This window comes from Schistocerca gregaria, chromosome X (genome assembly GCF_023897955.1).
Source record: "Schistocerca gregaria isolate iqSchGreg1 chromosome X, iqSchGreg1.2, whole genome shotgun sequence".
Taxonomy (NCBI): Eukaryota; Metazoa; Arthropoda; class Insecta; order Orthoptera; family Acrididae; genus Schistocerca; species Schistocerca gregaria.
In genome coordinates, this window is record NC_064931.1 from 606,571,937 (window position 1) to 606,592,310 (window position 20,374).

The 20,374-nt window shown below is 44.3% G+C and overlaps 1 protein-coding gene across 1 annotated transcript in view; it reads right to left on the reverse strand.

Moving 5' to 3' along the window:
* The window catches only part of LOC126299082 (nicolin-1-like), a 119,637-nt gene that overhangs the window by 75,299 nt on the left and 23,964 nt on the right, over positions 1-20,374 (reverse strand). Inside the window, exon 2 of the mRNA XM_049990752.1 lies at positions 11,009-11,191. Within this exon, the coding sequence (XP_049846709.1) occupies positions 11,009-11,188 (180 nt within the window). The 5' untranslated portion in view covers positions 11,189-11,191. The remainder of the gene's footprint in view (positions 1-11,008; positions 11,192-20,374) is intronic.

Here is a 20,374-nt window from a genome sequence, read left to right on the forward strand (position 1 = left end):
TGTGTGTATGTCCTTAGGATAATTTAGGTTAAGTAGTGTGTAAGCATAGGGACTGATGAACTTAGCAGTTAAGTCCCATAAGATTTCCCACACATTTGAACATTTTCTCATACACAAACAGCAGTTGACTGGCGTTGCCTGGTGAACCGTTGTTGTGATACCTCGTGTAAGGAGGAGAAATGCGTACCATCACGTTTCCGACTTTGATAAAGGTCGGATTGTAGCCTATCGCGATTGCGGTTTATCGTATCGCGACATTGCTGCTCGCGTTGGTCGAGATCCAATGACTGTTAGCAGAATATGGTATCGGTGGGTTCAGGAGGGTAATACAGAACGCCGTGCTGGATACCAACGGCCTCGTATCAGTAGCAGTCGAGATGACAGACATCTTATACGCATGGCTGTAACGGATCGTGCAGCCACGTCTCGATCCCTGAGTCAACAGATGGGGACGTTAGCATGACAACAACCATCTGCACCAACAGTTCGACGACGTTTGCAGCAGCATGGACTATCAGCTCGGAGACCATGGCTGCGGTTACTCTTGACGCTGCATCACCGACAGGGCGCCTGCGATGGTGTCCTCAACGACGAACCTGGGTGCACGAATGGCAAAACGTCATTTTTTCGGATGAATCCAGGTTCTGTTTACAGCCTCATGATGGTCGCATCCGTGTTTGGCTACATCGCGGTGAACGCACATTGGAAGCGTGTATTCGTCGTCGCCATACTGGCGTATCACCCGGCTTGATTGTATGGGGTGTCATTGGTTACACGTCTCGATTACCTCTTCTTCGCATTGACGACACTTTGAACAGTGGACGTTACATTTCAGATATGTTACGACCCGTGGCTCTACCCTTCTTTCGACTCCTGCCAAACCCTACATTTCAGCAGGATAGTGCACGACCGCATGTTGCAGGTCCTGTACGGGCCTTTGTGGATAGAGAAATGTTCGACTGATGCCCTGGCCAGCACATTCTCCAGATCTCTCACCAATTGAAAACGTCTGGTCAATGGTGGTCGAGCAACTGGCTCGTCGCAATATACCAGCCACTACTCTTGATGAACAGTGGTATTGTGTTAAAGCTGCATGGGCAGCTGTACCTGTACACGCCATCCAAGCTCTTTTTGACTCAATGCCCAGGCGTATCAAGGCCGTTATTATGGCCAGAGGTGGTTGTTCTGAGTATTAATTTCTCAGGATCTATGCATCCAAATTGCGTGAAAATGTAATCACATGTCAGTTCTAGTATAATATATTTCTCCAATGAATACCCGTTTATCATTTGCATTTCTTCTTGGTGTAGCAATGTTAATGGCCAGTAGCGTAGATTGATTCCTTAAGAAAAGGCGACGGTTTACTTCCTGTCCCATTCTTGTTCGTTCTGAGCTTGTATTTTGTCTCCAGTGACCTCTCGTCGGCGCGTAGTTGAACCATAATAAATTTTATTTGTAGCAATAAGATGTATCATGTTCTTTTTGGGACGTAGTACTACGTGCCTAAAAATCCGCGAAGAAAAATAAGCGCTTTAATGTCGAAAAGCCTCTAACTGTAAAGTCCGAAAATAGATGGTGAAGTATTATCGCTAAGCATTACAGTGCTCGTCAGAGGGACAACAGCACGTCACTTTCCAGACGATCTCGTTCGCGATCGAATCATTGGATCTCCCTATTAAGATTCTCGTGCCCTGATGTCGTCTGGTACCGCTGGCGGCCAATCGGAGGCCATGTATTACATGGGAACTTCAGTATTACAATCATGCTCCGATGTGCACGATCAAAGCACGTTGTCTGTCTCCAACAACATCGTCATCATTTGTTCACTTCAACCTCTTCATTCCCTCGTTCCACACATATGGAACCCCGTTCATAATTTTTTTTCTCTGAAAATAGGCGTATTTTCCCGCTCATGGACCGATGGTCCACGAATGTGGACCTTCTAGTTGTTAGTTTTAAAACCAGAACGCAGCAACTTGCACGAAAAGATTCGTGTGTTAGTTTACAGCTGAGCGCATGCAGAAAATGGTTACTTCTACGAATCGAAAAGTTAAGTAAATAAATATTATACCTGAATATTAAACTGGCAATCAGTATTTTTTTCCTAACGCTCACTAACTATTCTAGATGTTGAGAATTAGTTTAGATTTGCATAAATTTTGTTCGTTACTATGAAATAACACATTATCTGATGTTTCTCGTACGTGGACCACAGATCATAATGCATATCTGCTCATTTCAGTTTGGTTTTCGACAATGGAATACTGAAATAAACGTTGTTTCTAAACTCTACAGCAATTCATGAAATGTTAACTGATGACAATTAGAATTCTTAATGACAGCATTACGGAATTCTATGACTGGAAAGATGACGAAGTCTCGTGTTTGATTAAATATTGGCTCAATGAGCTTAATGAAACTGACTGGTAAACAATAAGAACATTAAGATGTCGGGCAGTAGCCGGAAGAAGAGGGCGTCCTTGTACAGTGAATTACACTGATACTGAAGATGTAGGAAATGTCAAAAATTCAAGAAGAGCTGTGTTTCAAATACTTTCAGAAGTTAGGTTTTACAATGTTGGCGAACTACCAGCATTTGTTGAGACAAGGGATGTCTCAAAATGCAGGAAACTTGGCTGTAATTCCAAGATAAAAGATTTGTGGAACGTATATATGTATTGCGAAAAATAATGGTTTATAAACTTATTAGAAAAAGTAAAAATTTATTTACTGACAGTAGCAAATTATTACTTGCTAGAAATTATTGGTAGATTGTTATTTTCTTGCATTTATGAAGTATTTTAGAGCATCAATAAAAACTTGTATTTAAAATCATATATTTCCAAAATATTAACATTTAGAATCCCATTTTCTGGCCGGCCGGAGTGGCTTAGCGGTTATAGGCGCTACAGTCTGGAAACGCGCGACCGCTACGGTCGCAGGTTCGAATCCTGCCTTGGGCATGGATGTGTGTGATGTCCTTAGGTTAGTTGAGTTTAAGTAGTTCTAAGTTCTAGGGGACTGATGACCTCAGCAGTTAAGCCCCATAGTGCTCAGAGCCATTTGAAACATCTGTGAACCTATTTTCTATTTGCATAAGCATATAGAGTTCACTGTTTCAAATAAAACATGTATATTTCTGAATAAAATGTTTTTACTGAAGAAAGAAGAAAGAAAATAAAAAGCAAACACTTGTATGTTTTAACGATAAGTGAGACCTGAGGTCCACACTCGTACCACATCCAACCCAATATTATTTAGAACAGGACAGGTCATACGGTTGGCTGGCTGTTGCCCTCTTAATATGACATAAGGAATACTCTACTGAAATGGGATGCACAGTTATCCATATACCACAGTTACTACTCTGGAACTTACTTCAAGCCTCGAAGTGGGTGTAATGCAATATCTAAATATGGCACGATACATCTGTGCAATACTTCCATCGTGTAAAACTGGGAAGTTAGCGAAATCTACGAAACAACGTGTAGCCTAACGTCACTCATATGGTGACGACAGTTGCCAATCAACTGCAGGTACTGCTTTATCTGCTGTCGTGATAGCAGAAAACGTCAGAAGAAACCTTCACCCGCCAAACAAGAAGCAGAAGAAAAAAATTGCTGATAAGACAGGACATTAAAGAGGACTGTTAGCTAGAAGAGTAGCGCCATGAAAGTAACTGCTGAACTTAAGATGCGTTGAAAACACAGCGTTTACAAAACAGTGGGTCGATAAATACAAAACAGAAATGCGTAGTAGAAATAAGGAAGGAAGATTAGAATTTAACGTCTCGTTGACATTGTGACATTGATGTCAAACGGAGCACAATTCTTGATGCAGAAGAGACGGGAAGAGAATCGGCCGTGTCATTTCAAAGTAATCATCCCGGCATTCACGTTAAACGAGTTAAGGAGATCACAGCTGGACGGGTATCTTATCTGCCATAGCCAAGATAGACACAAGGCCAACATCTACCACATTAGTACAATATTTATATGCATGCTAGCTCCGGAGGTGATGCAGAGATTGGAAAAATCTATGATAAGATTAAAGAAATTATTCTTATAATCATGAGAGATGAAAATATAATTGTGGTGGATGAGTGGTATTCGAAAGTGGAAAGACGGAAAAATATTATCTGATCTTGGACTGGGGGAAAATAGTCAAAAGGAAAGCAGCCAGGTAGAATTTTGTACGTAGCACAATTTAAAAGAATGTAGTATAGGTGGAAGAGGCTTGGAGACATCCGAAGGATTCAGATACATTACATAATGGTAAGACAGGGATTTCTGAAGGTTATTTTAAACTGCGAAACATTTCCAGCACCGAATGAGGATTCTGACCACAAGTTATTGGTTATAAACCGCAGATTAGAACTGACGAAGTTGCTGAAAGGTAGGAAATCTAGAAGATGTTACCAGGATGAATTGAAGGAACCAGAGGTTGTTAAGAGTTACAGTGGGAGCATTAGGCAAAGACTGCCAGGGCGGGGGAAATGAATTTAGTAGCAGACGAATGGGTAACTTTTGAGAGGTTAAGTAGTGAAGGCATCAGAACATTGGACAGTAAAAGACAAGACTCAGCAGATATCTATGGATACTACGGTAGATATTGAATTGAATCGATGGAAGGAGAAAAAATATAGAAACGCAGCAAATGAAGGGGCAAATGAGACTTGCAGGAAGTGCAACATGGCAAGGCAGGAATGACTATAGAACAGATTCAAAGGTATAGTAGCATGCATGACTAATGCGATATGAGAAGCAGCTGTATGCATATCTAGGATTTAGATGGCAAGCCAGTACTAAGCAAAGAAGGGAAGGCTAAACGGCGGACGGAATATATAGAAATACTATGGAAAATCAAGAGGAAGTAGATGTTGATGAAATGAGAGATATTACACTGCGAGAAGAAGACCTAAATCGAAAGAAGGGGACCTAGAATAGACGATGTTACATTAGAACTATAGAAATCCTTGACAAAGCTAGCCATAACAAAAATAATCCACTCGGTATTCAGCATATATGAGACAGGTGAAATACCCTCAGACTTCATGAGATGAAGAATGTAATAATTTTAATTCCAAATAAGCCAGGGGCTGAAAATCAATATACACTGAAGTGCCAAAGAAACTGGTATAGACATGCGTATTCAAATACGGAGGTATATAAACAGGCAGGATACGACACTGCGGTCGGCGACGCCTATATAAGACAAAAAGTGCCTGGCTGAGTTGATAGATCGGTTACTGTTGCAATAATAGCAGGTTATCAAGAGTTAACTGAATTTGAACGCCGCGTTATAGTCGGCGCACGAGCGATGGGACACAGCATACGAGGGGTAGTGATGAAATGGGGATTTTCCCGACGGACCGTTTACGAGTCTACTGTGAATATCAGGAATCCGGTAAAACATCAAATCTCCGACATCTCTGAGGCCGAAAAAGATCCTGGAAGAACGGGACCAACGACGACTGAAGAGAATCGTTCAACGTGCCAGAAGTGCAATCCTTCCGCAAATTGTTGCAGATTTCAATGACGAGCCATCAAAAAGTGTCAGCGTGCAAACCATTCAACGGAACATCGGCGATATGGGCTTTCGGAGCCGAAGGCCCACTCATGTACCCTTAATGACTGCACGACACAAAGCTTTACACCTCACCTGGGCCCGTGAACACCAACATTGGACTGTTGATGACGGGAAACATTTGTCTGGTCGGGCGAGTCTCATTTCAAATTGTATCGAGCGGATGGACGTGTACGAGTGTGAAGACAACCTCATGAATCCATTGACCCTGCGTGTCAGCTGGGGACTGTTCAAGCTGGTGGAGGCTCTGTAATGGTGTGGAGCAAGTGCAGTTGGAGGGATATAAGACCTCTGATACGTCAAGATACGACTGTGACAGGTGACACGAATATCAGCTCCTGTCTGATCACCTGCATCCATCCATGCCAATTGTGCATTCCGACAGACTTGGGCAATTCCAGCACGACAATGCAACACCCCACACGTCCAGAATTGTTACAGAGTGGCACGAGGAACACTCCTCTCAGTTTAAACACTTCCGCTGGCCACCTACTCCCAGACATGAACATTATTGCGCATGTCTGGGATGCCTGGAAACGTGCTGTTGAGAAGAGATCTCCACCCCCTCGTACTCTTACAGATTTATGGACATCCCTGCAGGATTCATGGGGTCAGGCCCTCCAGTACTATTTCAGACATTAGTCGAGTCCATGCCACGTCATGTTGCGGCATTTCTGCGTGCTCTCGGGGGCCCTACACGATGTTAGGCAGGTGTACCAGTTTCTTGGCTCTTCGGTGTATGTTATAAAAGAAAGTGTACTATGTGTGCACCGCTGAAACATAGAAACGAGTCCTGGTACGATCAAGGGAGTCATACGGTGTATTAGCCATCTATCCCCTATGAAGAAGGGTCCCGTTTTTACCTGGAAGCGTGCTTTTGAAGTTATAAGAGCTGGGAAGTTCCGCCCTCTAGAAATTTCTAGAACATTCCAGAACATTCGAGAGTATTCGTGAACATTCGAGAATATTCTAGAGTATTCTAGTGCATTCCACAAAATTTTAGAATGTTCCGCAATGATTCTGGATGTTCTGGAACGTTCGGGAATAATATGGAACATTCGGGAAGACTTCTGAATGTTCGGTAACGTCCTGGAACATCCCAGATCATTGTGAAACATTCCAGAACACTCGTGAATGTTGTAGAATGTTCTGAAACATTATGGAACATTGGAAGCCTTTTTGGTATGTTCTTGAATTCGTCATTTGTGGGACTACCCATTGATGGGGATATACAAAGCACGACTCGTCGTGGATACGAACATCAGTTTCTTATCACTACGAAGGGAGGAACCGAAAAAGTAGTGCAATGAGTGAATAAAAACAAACAGTAAAGTGTGAGTAGTCATAGTGATACAGCGACTGAATATGAATCGAAAATAAAGTGTCCTTAGTGTGTTTGTTGACAAAAAGTTGATTCGATTTATATTTTAGACAGTGCCCAAGCGCAAAGCAGGAGGCGATCTTGCCAGTTCTGAAGAAAAACGGCGAACACGAAAAGAAAGGTGAAAAAGTGAAACCGACTAAGAGCGCGAAGCACGTTCAAGTTCCCAACGAACGAGAATAAGCACCGTGAGAGGCAGAGAAACCGAAGAACAACGAAATGAACTGATTGAAGAATCAAGAATTGCGACACAGTCTTACAACAAAAGATTTGGTACTCAAGCCAGCCATGAAAATATCACCCTACGAGAAGCGCGGACGAGAACTAGTAAACAGTAGAATCCAACAAATGAAGCATTTCACTGCGACCCGACGGATGAATACAACAAACACAAACATGTCGTAATGGAAAAAATGGTTAAGACCCGTAAATTTTGCAACACGAAAAGATTCAGGAGACAAACAGCAGGATTCTGTTGTTTGAATGGAAAAATTCGTTTACTAACACCTCGAGCGAAGTTATGGTTGCAAAATACTGCCACGAATTATTTGCAGTAGAATGGGAAAAGAACTGACATAAGCCAACCTCAGGAAAGATCGGTTTGGGCTTCGGAGAAATGCGAGAACACGCAAGACAGTACTGACCCTACGACTTATCTTACAAGATAGATTCTAGGAAGGAAAACCTAGATTTATAGCATTTTTAGATTTAGAGAAAGTTTTTGACGATATTTAATACATTAGATGAAATTCTGATGGTAGCAGGCATAAAATAAAGGGAGCGAAAGGCTGTTTTCAATCTGTACAGAAACCGGAGTACAGTCATAACAGTACAAGGATATGAAAGGGAGGTAATGGAGATGGTAGTTGGCCAGGGAGCGAGACAGGACTGCAGACTGCTCCAGATGTTATTTGGTCTGTACATTGAACAAGCTCTGGAGAAAATCAAGGTCAACATTCGGAATGAATTAAAGTGCAGGGAAAATAAATTAAAACTGTGAGAATTGCCGATGACAAGGTAATTCTGTTAGACGGCAAAAGGCCTGGAAAAGCAGTCGAATTGAATGGATAATGTCCTCAAAAACGGTTATAAATGAACATTAACAAGTATAGCGAGGGTAATTGAATGTAGTCGATTTAAATCAGACGGCGCTGAGGGAAATATATTAGGAAATGGTAGTTGTGTACTGTTGTTTAGGCAGCAAATTAATTGACGATGGGGAGTGGCCGCGCGGTTAGAGGCGCCATGGCACGGATTGCACGGCCCCTCCCGCCGGAGGTTCGAGTCCTCCCTCCGACATGGGAGTGTGTGTTGTTCTTAGCATACTTTAGTTTAAGTTACTTTAAGTAGTGTGTAAGTCTAGGGACCGATGACCTCAACGGTTTGGTCCCTTAGGAATTCACACACATTTGAACATTTTTTAATTGACGATGGCTGTAGTAGAGAAGATGGAACATCTTTCGCCCAGTGCCGTATCAAATGCTGAAAACGTCATTGGTTTGGCTTTATTCCAGTCTGGCAGCTGCCGCGGTACCCCACGGTAACACGGTTTTCGATAGGCCATTTGTTTCTCCTTTATTGTTACTTCATCCCTTTCTCCCCACATTAGTGATAGGCGGGGGTTGGGCTGTCAGTGGATGCAAGTCATCACTCTTCAGTCATTTGACTGTAATAATTTTAAAACATATTAGAAAATGGGACATGGTATAAACCTGGATATTGCCCTTTAGTCCAATGTGTGCCAAGGAAGTTGAGCTGATGTGCAGTCTGTCTCATATGAATGCGACGATTAGTTTGATCCATTGTTTCTGAGACGGACAGGTTGCTCGCCTTGCATATGTGTTCTGCCTTTAAAACATTCCTGGTACCACAACCACACCTGTTTTTGTGACATTACGCCCTCTCTGGAAACTTTCATTAGATGGCGATGAATTACAGATGGGGATGTTTTCATTACACGCTAAAATTTTATATATATTACATTTGGAATTTCTCTCGCCGACCATGTGTCCGTCAACACCTCAGTCTTGTAACTCCGTCTCTAATGATGCCATTGTCGACGGAACGTTAAACATTGATCTTGCTTCCTTTTATTATCTTGAAACTGTATTTCGCTGCGCAAAGCACAGCAACCTCCACATACTGTGGCGTTTGAAAAAGGTGTTCGTCTCTTCTCTCTAGACATGGAATTTTGATTCGCACAGAGTATTTATACATTCATGAGAACTCTTATTACCTTACTTAGTGAAGCATCCTCGCAGCTCATCTTCAGTTCCAAGCATCCTACAGTTTATGGTTTCCATATGGAGCGTTGTACGAGGGCATGTTGAAAAGTAATGTATCCGAATTTTTATGTGAAAACTCTTACAGTTTTCTAAATAAAACAAAAGTTAGTAACATTCTACATACTTATTCTTCATGTCTACATATTTGCAGCCCACTGACGCTAGAGGACTCCGAACTGTACAGCTTAAGATGGCTGTGAGTGACGTAACTATGTCGATGCTTGAGAAATAGAGTGCTGTAATCTAGTTTCTAATTCGAAGAGCTCGTCTACACATGGAGCACCCTCTCCTTCAGCATGACAATGCCAGACCACACACGAGCGCTGCGACATCTGCAGCAATCCGACGCCTTGGGTTCATGTCATCTGTCATCCTCCACACAGTCCCGACTTGGTGCCATCCGATTTTCATCTGTTCTGAAAACTTAAAGAATACCTTCGAGGACTTCACTTTGATAGTGATAAAGCGGTGTAAACCCGTCAGGGTAGCCGAGAGTGCTAACGCGCTGCTTCGTGGACTCGGGTAGGCGCACCGCCCCCGGATCGAATCCGCCCGGCGGATTAACAACGAGGGCCGATGTGCCGGCCAGCTTGGATGTGGTTTTTAGGCTGTTTTCCACATCCCGCTACGTGAATACCGGGCTGGTCCCAATGTTCCGCCTCAGTTGCACGGCTCGCAGACATCTGAACAGATTCGCACTATTCCATGGATTACACTCGACGCAGAACGTTGGGGTACACTAATTCCATCCCGGGGGGTACGAAGTGGCGGCAGTAAGGGCATCCAGCCACCCCTTAACCATTAACATACCAAATCCGATTAACGATGGCTGACCCTGTGTAACTGCAGGACAAGGCTCAAGCGATCGGTGTAAGCGAAGGTGAGGTTGCGGCTCCATCAATAAAGTCAAATATTCTATAGCGTCGGTATCAACAAATTGGTCTCTCGTTGGGAGACATGAGTTCGTCACCAGGGCGATTATGTTGAGAAATAAATATATAGCCATGAAGAATAAAGATGTAGACTGTTAGTAACGTTTGTTTCACACAAAAAGCTTTACGAGTTAGTTGATTTTTTTTCTGTAGCAGGTAATGTGGTTTCTCTGGAAGGGTGTAACATCTCCTCTCGTTGTTGTCTATGATTGGAAATGCAGAACAGCGCTTCTGTGTGTGGTCATCAAACTGAAACTTGCTTAGGTGCTATCACATAGGACTATAGTGTGAAGGCTTAAGATGGGACATGAGTGGGACCTCGACCACCTTTCTCTGTTTCATCTGCTGGAGCCTGTCTGGCTTGGGAGGTCTTTCCAGTGACTTTACCAGTGCCAGTGTTTCTCACAGCTTCATGTGACCATGCAAACCACTTCGCCCTTGTGGTCAGTGCTACGATAAGGAGGCGTCCTCTGGAGAGGTAATTTGTTGTAGGTCTATACCTGCTAGATTTCTGACACTACATGCTAGATCAATAAGGTCTACATTAGTTACCTACTCTGAAGTTCGGAAAATAGGAGAGAAATTCTGGCAAAACTGCATCTGTAGGGGCGAATCGCAGATCGTCCTGGATAGTTCAGTTGATTACAGCATTGCTAGCGAACGACACACTGTGTAATCTGCCGGGACGTTTCCCTAATGCAGAATGAAAAATTCGCTCACGACGAAGTACGGCCTTCTGGTTGTTTTACGTAACCAATAAAAAACGCTATGAATCAAAAGAAATTCTAATTAAGAAATATTGAAGTGGCGAAAAAAGAGCCTACTTGTGATGGTCCCTGGAACTGCAGCTCTACCACAGAGCAGCCGTGGCTGGTGACTTGCTCTTCATCGAGGCTTACTGCAATCGGCCCCTTAACACTAAACTCTACAGTTTCTCTTGATTGGCGCTGTGTTCTATTCCCTTGCCCTGTGTTTGATGGTTGCCTTCTATTGCTGTGCTCCATGACCTTGAACAGAAACTATAATATTTTGATTAATTTCTTGAGTACATTTTGTAAATAAATTTAAATAACTACATAGTCTTCATATTAGTTCTGAGACGACATGCAGCAGTATACACAGTTGAATAAAACTTTTGTAGCTGTGACTGAAATAAAACAACTTGTGTGTCTACGTCTTATATACACTCCTGGAAATGGAAAAAAGAACACATTGACACCGGTGTGTCAGACCCACCATACTTGCTCCGGACACTGCGAGAGGGCTGTACAAGCAATGATCACACGCACGGCACAGCGGACACACCAGGAACCGCGGTGTTGGCCGTCGAATGGCGCTAGCTGCGCAGCATTTGTGCACCGCCACCGTCAGTGTCAGCCAGTTTGCCGTGGCATACGGAGCTCCATCGCAGTCTTTAACACTGGTAGCATGCCGCGACAGCGTGGACGTGAACCGTATGTGCAGTTGACGGACTTTGAGCGAGGGCGTATAGTGGGCATGCGGGAGGCCGGGTGGACGTACCGCCGAATTGCTCAACACGTGGGGCGTGAGGTCTCCACAGTACATCGATGTTGTCGCCAGTGGTCGGCGGAAGGTGTACATGCCCGTCGACCTAGGACCGGACCGCAGCGACGCACGGATGCACGCCAAGACCGTAGGATCCTACACAGTGCCGTAGGGGACCGCACCGCCACTTCCCAGCAAATTAGGGACACTGTTGCTCCTGGGGTATCGGCTTGGACCATTCGCAACCGTCTCCATGAAGCTGGGCTACGGTCCCGCACACCGTTAGGCCGTCTTCCGCTCACGCCCCAACATCGTGCAGCCCGCCTCCAGTGGTGTCGCGACAGGCGTGAATGGAGGGACGAATGGAGACGTGTCGTCTTCAGCAATGAGAGTCGCTTCTGCCTTGGTGCCAATGATGGTCGTATGCGTGTTTGGCGCCGTGCAGGTGAGCGCCACAATCAGGACTGCATACGACCCTGGCCAGCAAGATCTTCGGATCTGTCCCCCATTGAGCATGTTTGGGACTGGATGAAGCGTCGTCTCAGGCGGTCTGCACGTCCAGCACGAACGCTGGTCCAACTGAGGCGCCAGGTGGAAATGGCATGGCAAGCCGTTCCACAGGACTACATCCAGCATCTCTACGATCGTCTCCATGGGAGAATAGCAGCCTGCATTGCTGCGAAAGGTGGATATACACTGTACTAGTGCCTACATTGTGCATGCTCTGTTGCCTGTGTCTATGTGCCTGTGGTTCTGTCAGTGTGATCATGTGATGTATCTGACCCCAGGAATGTGTCAATAAAGTTTCCCCTTCCTGGGACAATGTATTCACGGTGTTATTATTTCAATTTCCAGGAGTGTACGTCATAAACTGAATCTTCACAACAACTAGAGTAATAAAAAAGTTAATCTATTATAATTAGCTATTTATAAACACACAAATAAAACTCTACAAATTCTTGCTCAAATTGGCATGAAGTTGACATCCTGAGAAACCTGGGGTGAAGTTGGCCGTCTTTCCTCGAGCAGTTCTTTAATTAACAGACGTTCGTTAACGTGGCAAGTATATCACCTAATGAACACAGCAAAAGTGTAACACAGCGGAGACACTAACAAATGTCTCTGTTAGTCTAGTGGTGGAGTGAGAAAGTCTTTGTTGCAAGTGTCTGATGTTAACTTATTAATTTGTCACGTAGCTGGCAGTTCTGTTTGTTGCATCATACAGTTTCGAATGTAGGAGTTGTCAGGATGAAAATGCCACAGGTGTTCTAAAATAAATCGGGTGAATTGAAGAAATCTAGCATGAATGTTTCGGAACTGTCTCGTAGAAGGTTTAGAAGAAAAAAAAATGGGCATTAACGAGTCTAGGCGAGTGTATAAAATTCCTAAAGGAACCCTGATAAACAGGATTCATGGTCGTCATGATAAAACACGAGGCGATCAGCCAGTATTTAGTGCTAAAGAAGAAGAAGTTCTACTGATGGGAATTCTCGATTGTGCAGACTGGGGATTTATGCTTTCCTTCCACGGATCTTCGATACATAGCGAAGTCACTCCTTGACAGGAAAACGCTCAGTCAGAATTTACGCACAGTTTTCCGGGTCTTGATTGGACAAGAAGCTGCACGTCCTGACAAAAAGATCAAATCTGTGTGCGGCTCAGTGACAATAAAAAGATGGCTATAGTTGGTGTGGATCACTAATTTGTCAGATTTCCATCACGAACTTGCAAAGACAATGGATAGGTTTGAAGTTGACATGTCAGGTTTAACGTTCATTGATAACTTTTTTTGTGTGTGTTTCTTCGGAATTTCATAAAGGAAATTTGTTAACTTATTGTTTTGTCCTACAACTTTCTTTATGAAGTTATTATTAAAATTTAATCATTATACCAGATTTATTATCTGTTACTGATAGTTTCAGAACATTTAAAGTCATCCTAGAGTCTTAAAGAATCTGCATTTATCACATAACAGATAATCGGTAAAATTCATCCCCATGTGGGATGAAGTTAAACCACTCTGCTTTTTTCTTAAATTTTCCTATTTGTTAGAGCAAAAGATAATCAAAACCAAAAATTTTATTACTGCAGCTCAATACTTCTTTTCTGAAAGAAAAACCAATATATTAATTTTATTGGTATCAGAAACACATAAGTGTGAAGTCCAAAATCAGTCAGCTTCACCCCCTTTGACAGTACACAGCCGAGGATAAAAACAGCTGGGCTCCTACGTAGCCTATGAAAAAACGACAGGCTGAAAAAGTTTTAAGGAGAGAAAGGAACTTGTGCGGATCCTAAAGAATCGAATTTTGTAAGTGACAACAATTAGTAGAAGATATTTGGTAAGTACACGACTATTGGCAATCCTCTGTAAGAACACTTTCTCTAATTTTCTCGTAGCGGTTATTTCATGAGATATAATTGGAGTAATAAATATGCTGCCTAATTCTTCTCTCTTTAAACATTTTTCCTCCAGGTGACGCACAACACCTGCACTATCTCATCAAATGTTTTCGGACACCTGTTAATGGTCATTAATATGGGCTGTGTCCACCTTTCGCCTGTATGACGTCCTGAACTCTACTGGAGACACTTTCAATGACCCGTCTGGATGTCTATAGAGGGATGGCAGCCGATACCTCCTCAAGAGCCGAAACCAGATATGGTAATGATGTTGGAAACTAGGATCTGGGGCGATGTCGAAGGGCTAACACATGCCAGATGTGTTCCATTGTGTTCAAGTTCGGAGTCTGAGCAGGCCAGTTCATTTTAGGAATGTTATTGTCCACAAACCATTGTCTCGCAGATGCTGCTTTATGACTGAGTGCATTGTCAAACTGATACAAACAACTATAGTCTCCTAACTGTTCCTCTACTGTAATCAGTACTATGAAACGAGTTCATATCCTTGTGCCCAAGAAGTGGGCCACACACTAACCACGCGGAAAGCCTCGATACTGTAACACCTCCTCCTCCTTACTTCACAGCTGGCGCCACACATGTGTTAGATAACGTAGTCCAGGCAATCGCCAAACGCAAACCCTTTCATCGGATTTCCGCAGGGTACAGCTTGATTCATCACTCCGAATCACTCGTTTCCAGTCATCCAATGCAGAGTGAGGTCGCTCTTTACGACACCTCAAGCGTCACTTACCTGCAGCTCTGACTGCATAAAACCGTGGATATAAACGTTTTCGGCACGTCGTGTCTCGCAACTCTCAGTTACTAACGAAAAGACATTCAAACACCAAAGCTGCTGTTTATTTATTGGCTGACTAGTTTCGGGCTTAGCCCATTTTTACAAGCCACTTATATAGACAACAAAATTTGTTATAACTGGGCGTGTAAAAATATCGGTAATAAAATGGTTCGTATGGTAACTACTGACGTATTTGCATTTAGGAAATGATTGGTGTGAGTACTTCTGTTTCACATCACAATGTATCTCATATCTTCGGTACAAGATGTCTCAGATTTAGTTACACTTACAGTATTATTGTATGTTCATAATATATATTTTTCTTAACTGTGGTAGCTTCATAATCCAGCATGATGCGATCACGTGACAACAATACTGTATACACAATGGAGAATTTATTCTTATTGGATTACGCCTATATGCCACATTGGCTCATTTATCGTAATGTTGACAGACGTTGATGCAAAGAATTTTATTATCAGGTCTTATATAATCTCTGATGTATTCAGATTACTTCTCGATTGTATTAATATCTCTATGTTCAGTGTGAGACACAGTGTTCCATCTCATCACCTTGCTTCTTACACTGAACATATTCAGTGATGTTAATACAATAGCAAAGTAAACTGAAAATATCAGTGATTATATAAGACCTTATAATAAAATTCTTCGCATCAACATCTGTCACATTTACGATAACAGCTACAATAAATAAACCTGTGTGACATTCAGTGCAATCCAGTAATAACAAATTCTGCATTGTGTATACAATATTGTTGTCACATAATCACATCATGTTGGATAATGAAGGTACTACAGTTAGGAATAATATACATTATGCACAAACATGAACATAATACTGTGAGGTGTTGCTACATCTGTGACATCTTTTAACGCTGATATGAGGTACATTTAACTATGATGACGTAAAGAAAATTGTACACACAAACCATTTTCTAAATACAAATACGTAAGTAGTTACCAAATGAAACATTTTATCACTAATATTTTTATTATCCACATTCTAAACATCCACTCATAACAAATTTTGTTCTCTATAATAGGTGGCTTGTGAAAACGGGCTAAGCTCGAAACTAGTCATTCAGTAAATAAACAGCAGCTTTGGTGTTATAATGTCTTTTCTTCAAGAAATGTGTGTCTTATGGGGAGCTGCTCGACCTGTGTACCCGATTCTTATTTACGACTTACGCATAGTCTTTGTGCTACATGGAGTGCTAGTAGTACTTTTGAACTCACGAGTGATTTCTTACGCTGATATTTTACCACCAGCTTTCGCAATTCCGAACAGTCCTGTCCGCCAGTACGTGACGTCTTTGTGGTCTTGGTTTAGCTGTGGTTGCTCCTTTACGTTTCCACTTCACAATAACCTCTCTAACAGTTGACTTGTGCAGCTTTAGAAGGATTGAAATGTCCCTGACGTATTTGTTGCTCAGATGACCTCCAATGGCTAGTGCACATTCGAAGTCAGTGAGCTCTCCTCGCCGACTCGGTCTGCTGTTACTGCGTCTCTACTGACAACAAAATACACGCTTCCTCGTTTTATATTGGCGGGCTCACCTCTCATGACATCTAGTGGCCAATTCCGCAATTACACAGCCTCCTCAGTCCTCGCTACATCAAACTTGTATTTGTTTCTAGCTCAGGCGATTAACTGAACTTGCTGTGCCTGACTGTAGCATATACTCTACACCATGTGCTTCCAGCGTGTCTCTTGTTTTCGTTTCTGCAAGTTCCCTGTAGGTTTCAGCATCTGATTGAAGAAAACTGTTTATCGCAATGTTAGCATGACTTCAAGAAATAAAGGTAATTTCTGTTTGTTTTTAGTAATTTTGAACAAGAATGTGCCGGCCGCGGTGGTCTAGCGGTTCTAGGCGCTCAGTCCGGAACCGCGTGACTTCTACGGTCGCAGGTTCGAATTCTGCCTCGGGCATAGATGTGTGTGATGTCCTTAGGTTAGTTAGGTTTAAGTAGTTCTAAGTTCTAGGGGACTTATGACCACAGCAGTTGAGTCCCATAGTGCTCAGAGCCATTTGAACCATTTTCTTTTTTTGAACAAGAATGTGTTTAGAATCGACTGTAATATACTAATATATTCTGCACCATTGAATAAATGATTGTTCATTTGCTCACAGCAGCACTGCGATACATTTTTCCGGTGTAGCACTGGGCCTAGACTGATCAGCCAAAGCATTATGAACACTGCCCATCGCGATGTTGGATGCCGCCCTGTGGCGTTGCGGGCACGTGACGCGGTAACAAAAGTATGTAAGCGGAGCAGACCCGGGGGCGATATGGACTGCAAATTGGAAAAGCCACTGAGATAATCGACTTTGACAGAGGACAGATTCCAGAATGAGATTTTCACTATGCAGCGGAGTGTGCGCTGATTTGAAACTTCCTGGCAGGTTAAAACTGTGTGCCCGATCGAGACTAAAAATCGGGACCGTTGCCTTTTGCGGGCAAGTGCTCTACCAACTGAGCTACCCAAGCACGACTCACGTCCCGTCCTCACAGCTTTACTTCTGCCAGTATCTCGTCTCATACTTTCCAAACTTTACAGAAGCACTCCTTCTTCGCAATATTCTTTGTTTCAGGAGTGCTAGTTCTGCAAGGTTCGCAGGAGAGCTTCTGTAAAGTTTGGAAAGTAGGAGACGAGGTACTGGCAGAAGTAAAGCTGTGAAAACAGGGTATGAGTCGTGCTTGAGTAGCTCAGATGGTAGAGCACTTGTCCGCGAAAGTAAAAGGTCACGAGTTCGAGTCTCGGTCCGGCACACACTTTTAATCTGCCAGAAAGTTTCAAAGGATAGATTGCTATTACGCAGAGCCTGTGAACGAATATCTTGAAAACGGCAAAGCTGGTCGAATGTCGTGCTACAGTCGTGAGCATCTACGGGAAGAGGTAGATGGACGGCGAAACTAGAACCAGTCGCTAAATGATTGGACGTTCACGATTCTTCACAGGACGTGGGGTCCGAAGGCTTGCGTGGTCTGTGAAGTAGGACAGAGGGCGATCTGTGGGATCTCTGTCGAAAGAGCACAATGCTGGTGCACGCACAAGTGCTTCGGAGCACACCGTTCATCGTACATTGTTGAACATGGAGCTCCGCAACAGACCACCCCTCCGTGTTCAGATGTTGACCCAAGGACATCGCCATTTACAATTGCAGTCCACACGGGACCATCGGAATTCGATCGTCGATCAATGGAAACGTGTCGGCTCTTCGGGTGAAACACAATGTTGCTACACTAGGTTGATGGTCGTCTCCATCCACGCCATCATAGAGATGAACGGCGGCTCGAATAGTAAAGCGCGCCAAGGCCGCAGCGTAGTGGGAGCAATATTGTGGTATGGGAGACATTCCCTGCACTTGTTTGAGACCTGTGGTAGCAATCGAAGACACGCTGACTGCTGCGAACCACCTGCATTCCTTCATGCTTGATGTCTTCCCCGACGGCAATGTCATCTTTCAGCAGTACGATTGTCCGTGTCTCGGAGCCAGAAGCGTGCTACATGGTTTGAAGAGGATTAAAGTGAACTGACGTTGATGTCTCGGCTACCACATTCGCCTGATGTAAATCCTATGGGAGCCATCTGGGTGGCTGTCGGACGCCATCACCGAGTACGCAAATTAGCGGCCCCTTAGTTACGTGAATTACATGACATGCGCGTGGACATATAATGCCACATACCTCCACAAACCTATAAACAAACAGCCGGACCCGTGACACGCAGAATCAGTGATGTATTTCGTTCCAAAGATGGACAAACACGCTATTAAACAGGCGGTCATAATGTTTTGTTTCATCAGTGTACATTCGACAACAACCTATACTTTCACATACGCAAGAGAGAATACGAGACGAAGAAGAGGGTGAAAGACAAGAAGAGGAATATAATGGTAAAGGTCATGCGTTTCCGAAGAGGAATCGCCCCAGAACTCCAAAGACTGTGCCATCACTAACAGCAAGGATGTTCCATGCAATGCATTTACCCAAGATGATGAATAAAATCCAAAAAAGCCGTTTCAGGTGTGGACTGACAGCATGTAAGGGTTTCACGTTTGTGCAGTGCAGTAAATGCCAAGTACACTCCTGGAAATTGAAATAAGAACACCGTGAACTCATTGTCCTAGGAAGGGGAAACTTTATTGACACATTCCTGGGGTCAGATACATCACATGATCACACTGACAGAACCAGAGGCAACAGAGCATGCACAATGTTGGCACTAGTACAGTGTATATCTACCTTTCGCAGCAATGCAGGCTGCTATTCTCCCATGGAGACGATCGTAGAGATGCTGGATGTAGTCCTGTGGAACGGCTTGCCATGCCATTTCCACCTGGCGCCTCAGTTGGAACAGCGTTCGTGCTGGACGTGCAGACCGCCTGAGACGACGCTTCATCCAGTCCCAAACATGCTCAATGGGGGACATCCGGAGATCTTGCTGGCCAGGGTAGTTGACTTACACCTTCTAGAGCACGTTGGGTAGCACGGGATACATGCGGACGTGCATTGTCCTGTTGGAACAGCAAGTTCCCTTGCCGGTCTAGGAATGGTAGAACGATGGGTTCGATGACGGTTTGGATGTACCGTGCACTATTCAGTGTCCCCTCGACGATCACCAGAGGTGTATGGCCAGTGTAGGAGATCGCTCCCCACACCATGATGCCGGGTGTTGGCCCTGTGTGCCTCGGTCGTATGCAGTCCTGATTGTGGCGCTCACTTGCACGGTGCCAAACACGCATACGACCATCATTGGCACCAAGGCAGAAGCGACTGTCATCGCTGAAGACGACACGTCTCCATTCGTCCTTCCATTCACGCCTGTCGCGACACCACTGGAGGCGGGCTGCACGATGTTGGGGCGTGAGCGGAAGACGGCCTAACGGTGTGCGGGACCGTAGCCCAGCTTCATGGAGACGGTTGCGAATGGTCCTCGCCGATACCCCAGGAGCAACAGTGTCCCTAATTTGCTGGGAAGTGGCGGTGCGGTCCCCTACGGCACTGTGTAGGATCCTACGGTCTTGGCGTGCATCCGTGCGTCGCTGCGGTCCGGTCCCAGATCGACGGGCACGTGCACCTTCCGCCGACCACTAGCGACAACATCGATGTACTGTGGAGACCTCACGCCCCACGTGTTGAGCAATTCGGCGGTACGTCCACCCAGCCTCCCGCATGCCCACTATACGCCCTCGCTCAAAGTCCGTCAACTGCACATACGGTTCACGTCCACGCTGTCGCGGCATGCTACCAGTGTTAAAGACTGCGATGGAGCTCCGTATGCCACGGCAAACTGGCTGACACTGACGGTGGCGGTGCACAAATGCTGCGCAGCTAGCGCCATTCGACGGCCAACACCGCGGTTCCTGGTGTGTCCGCTGTGCCGTGCGTGTGATCATTGCTTGTACAGCTCTCCCGCAGTGTCCGGAGCAAGTATGGTGGGTCTGACACACCGGTGTCA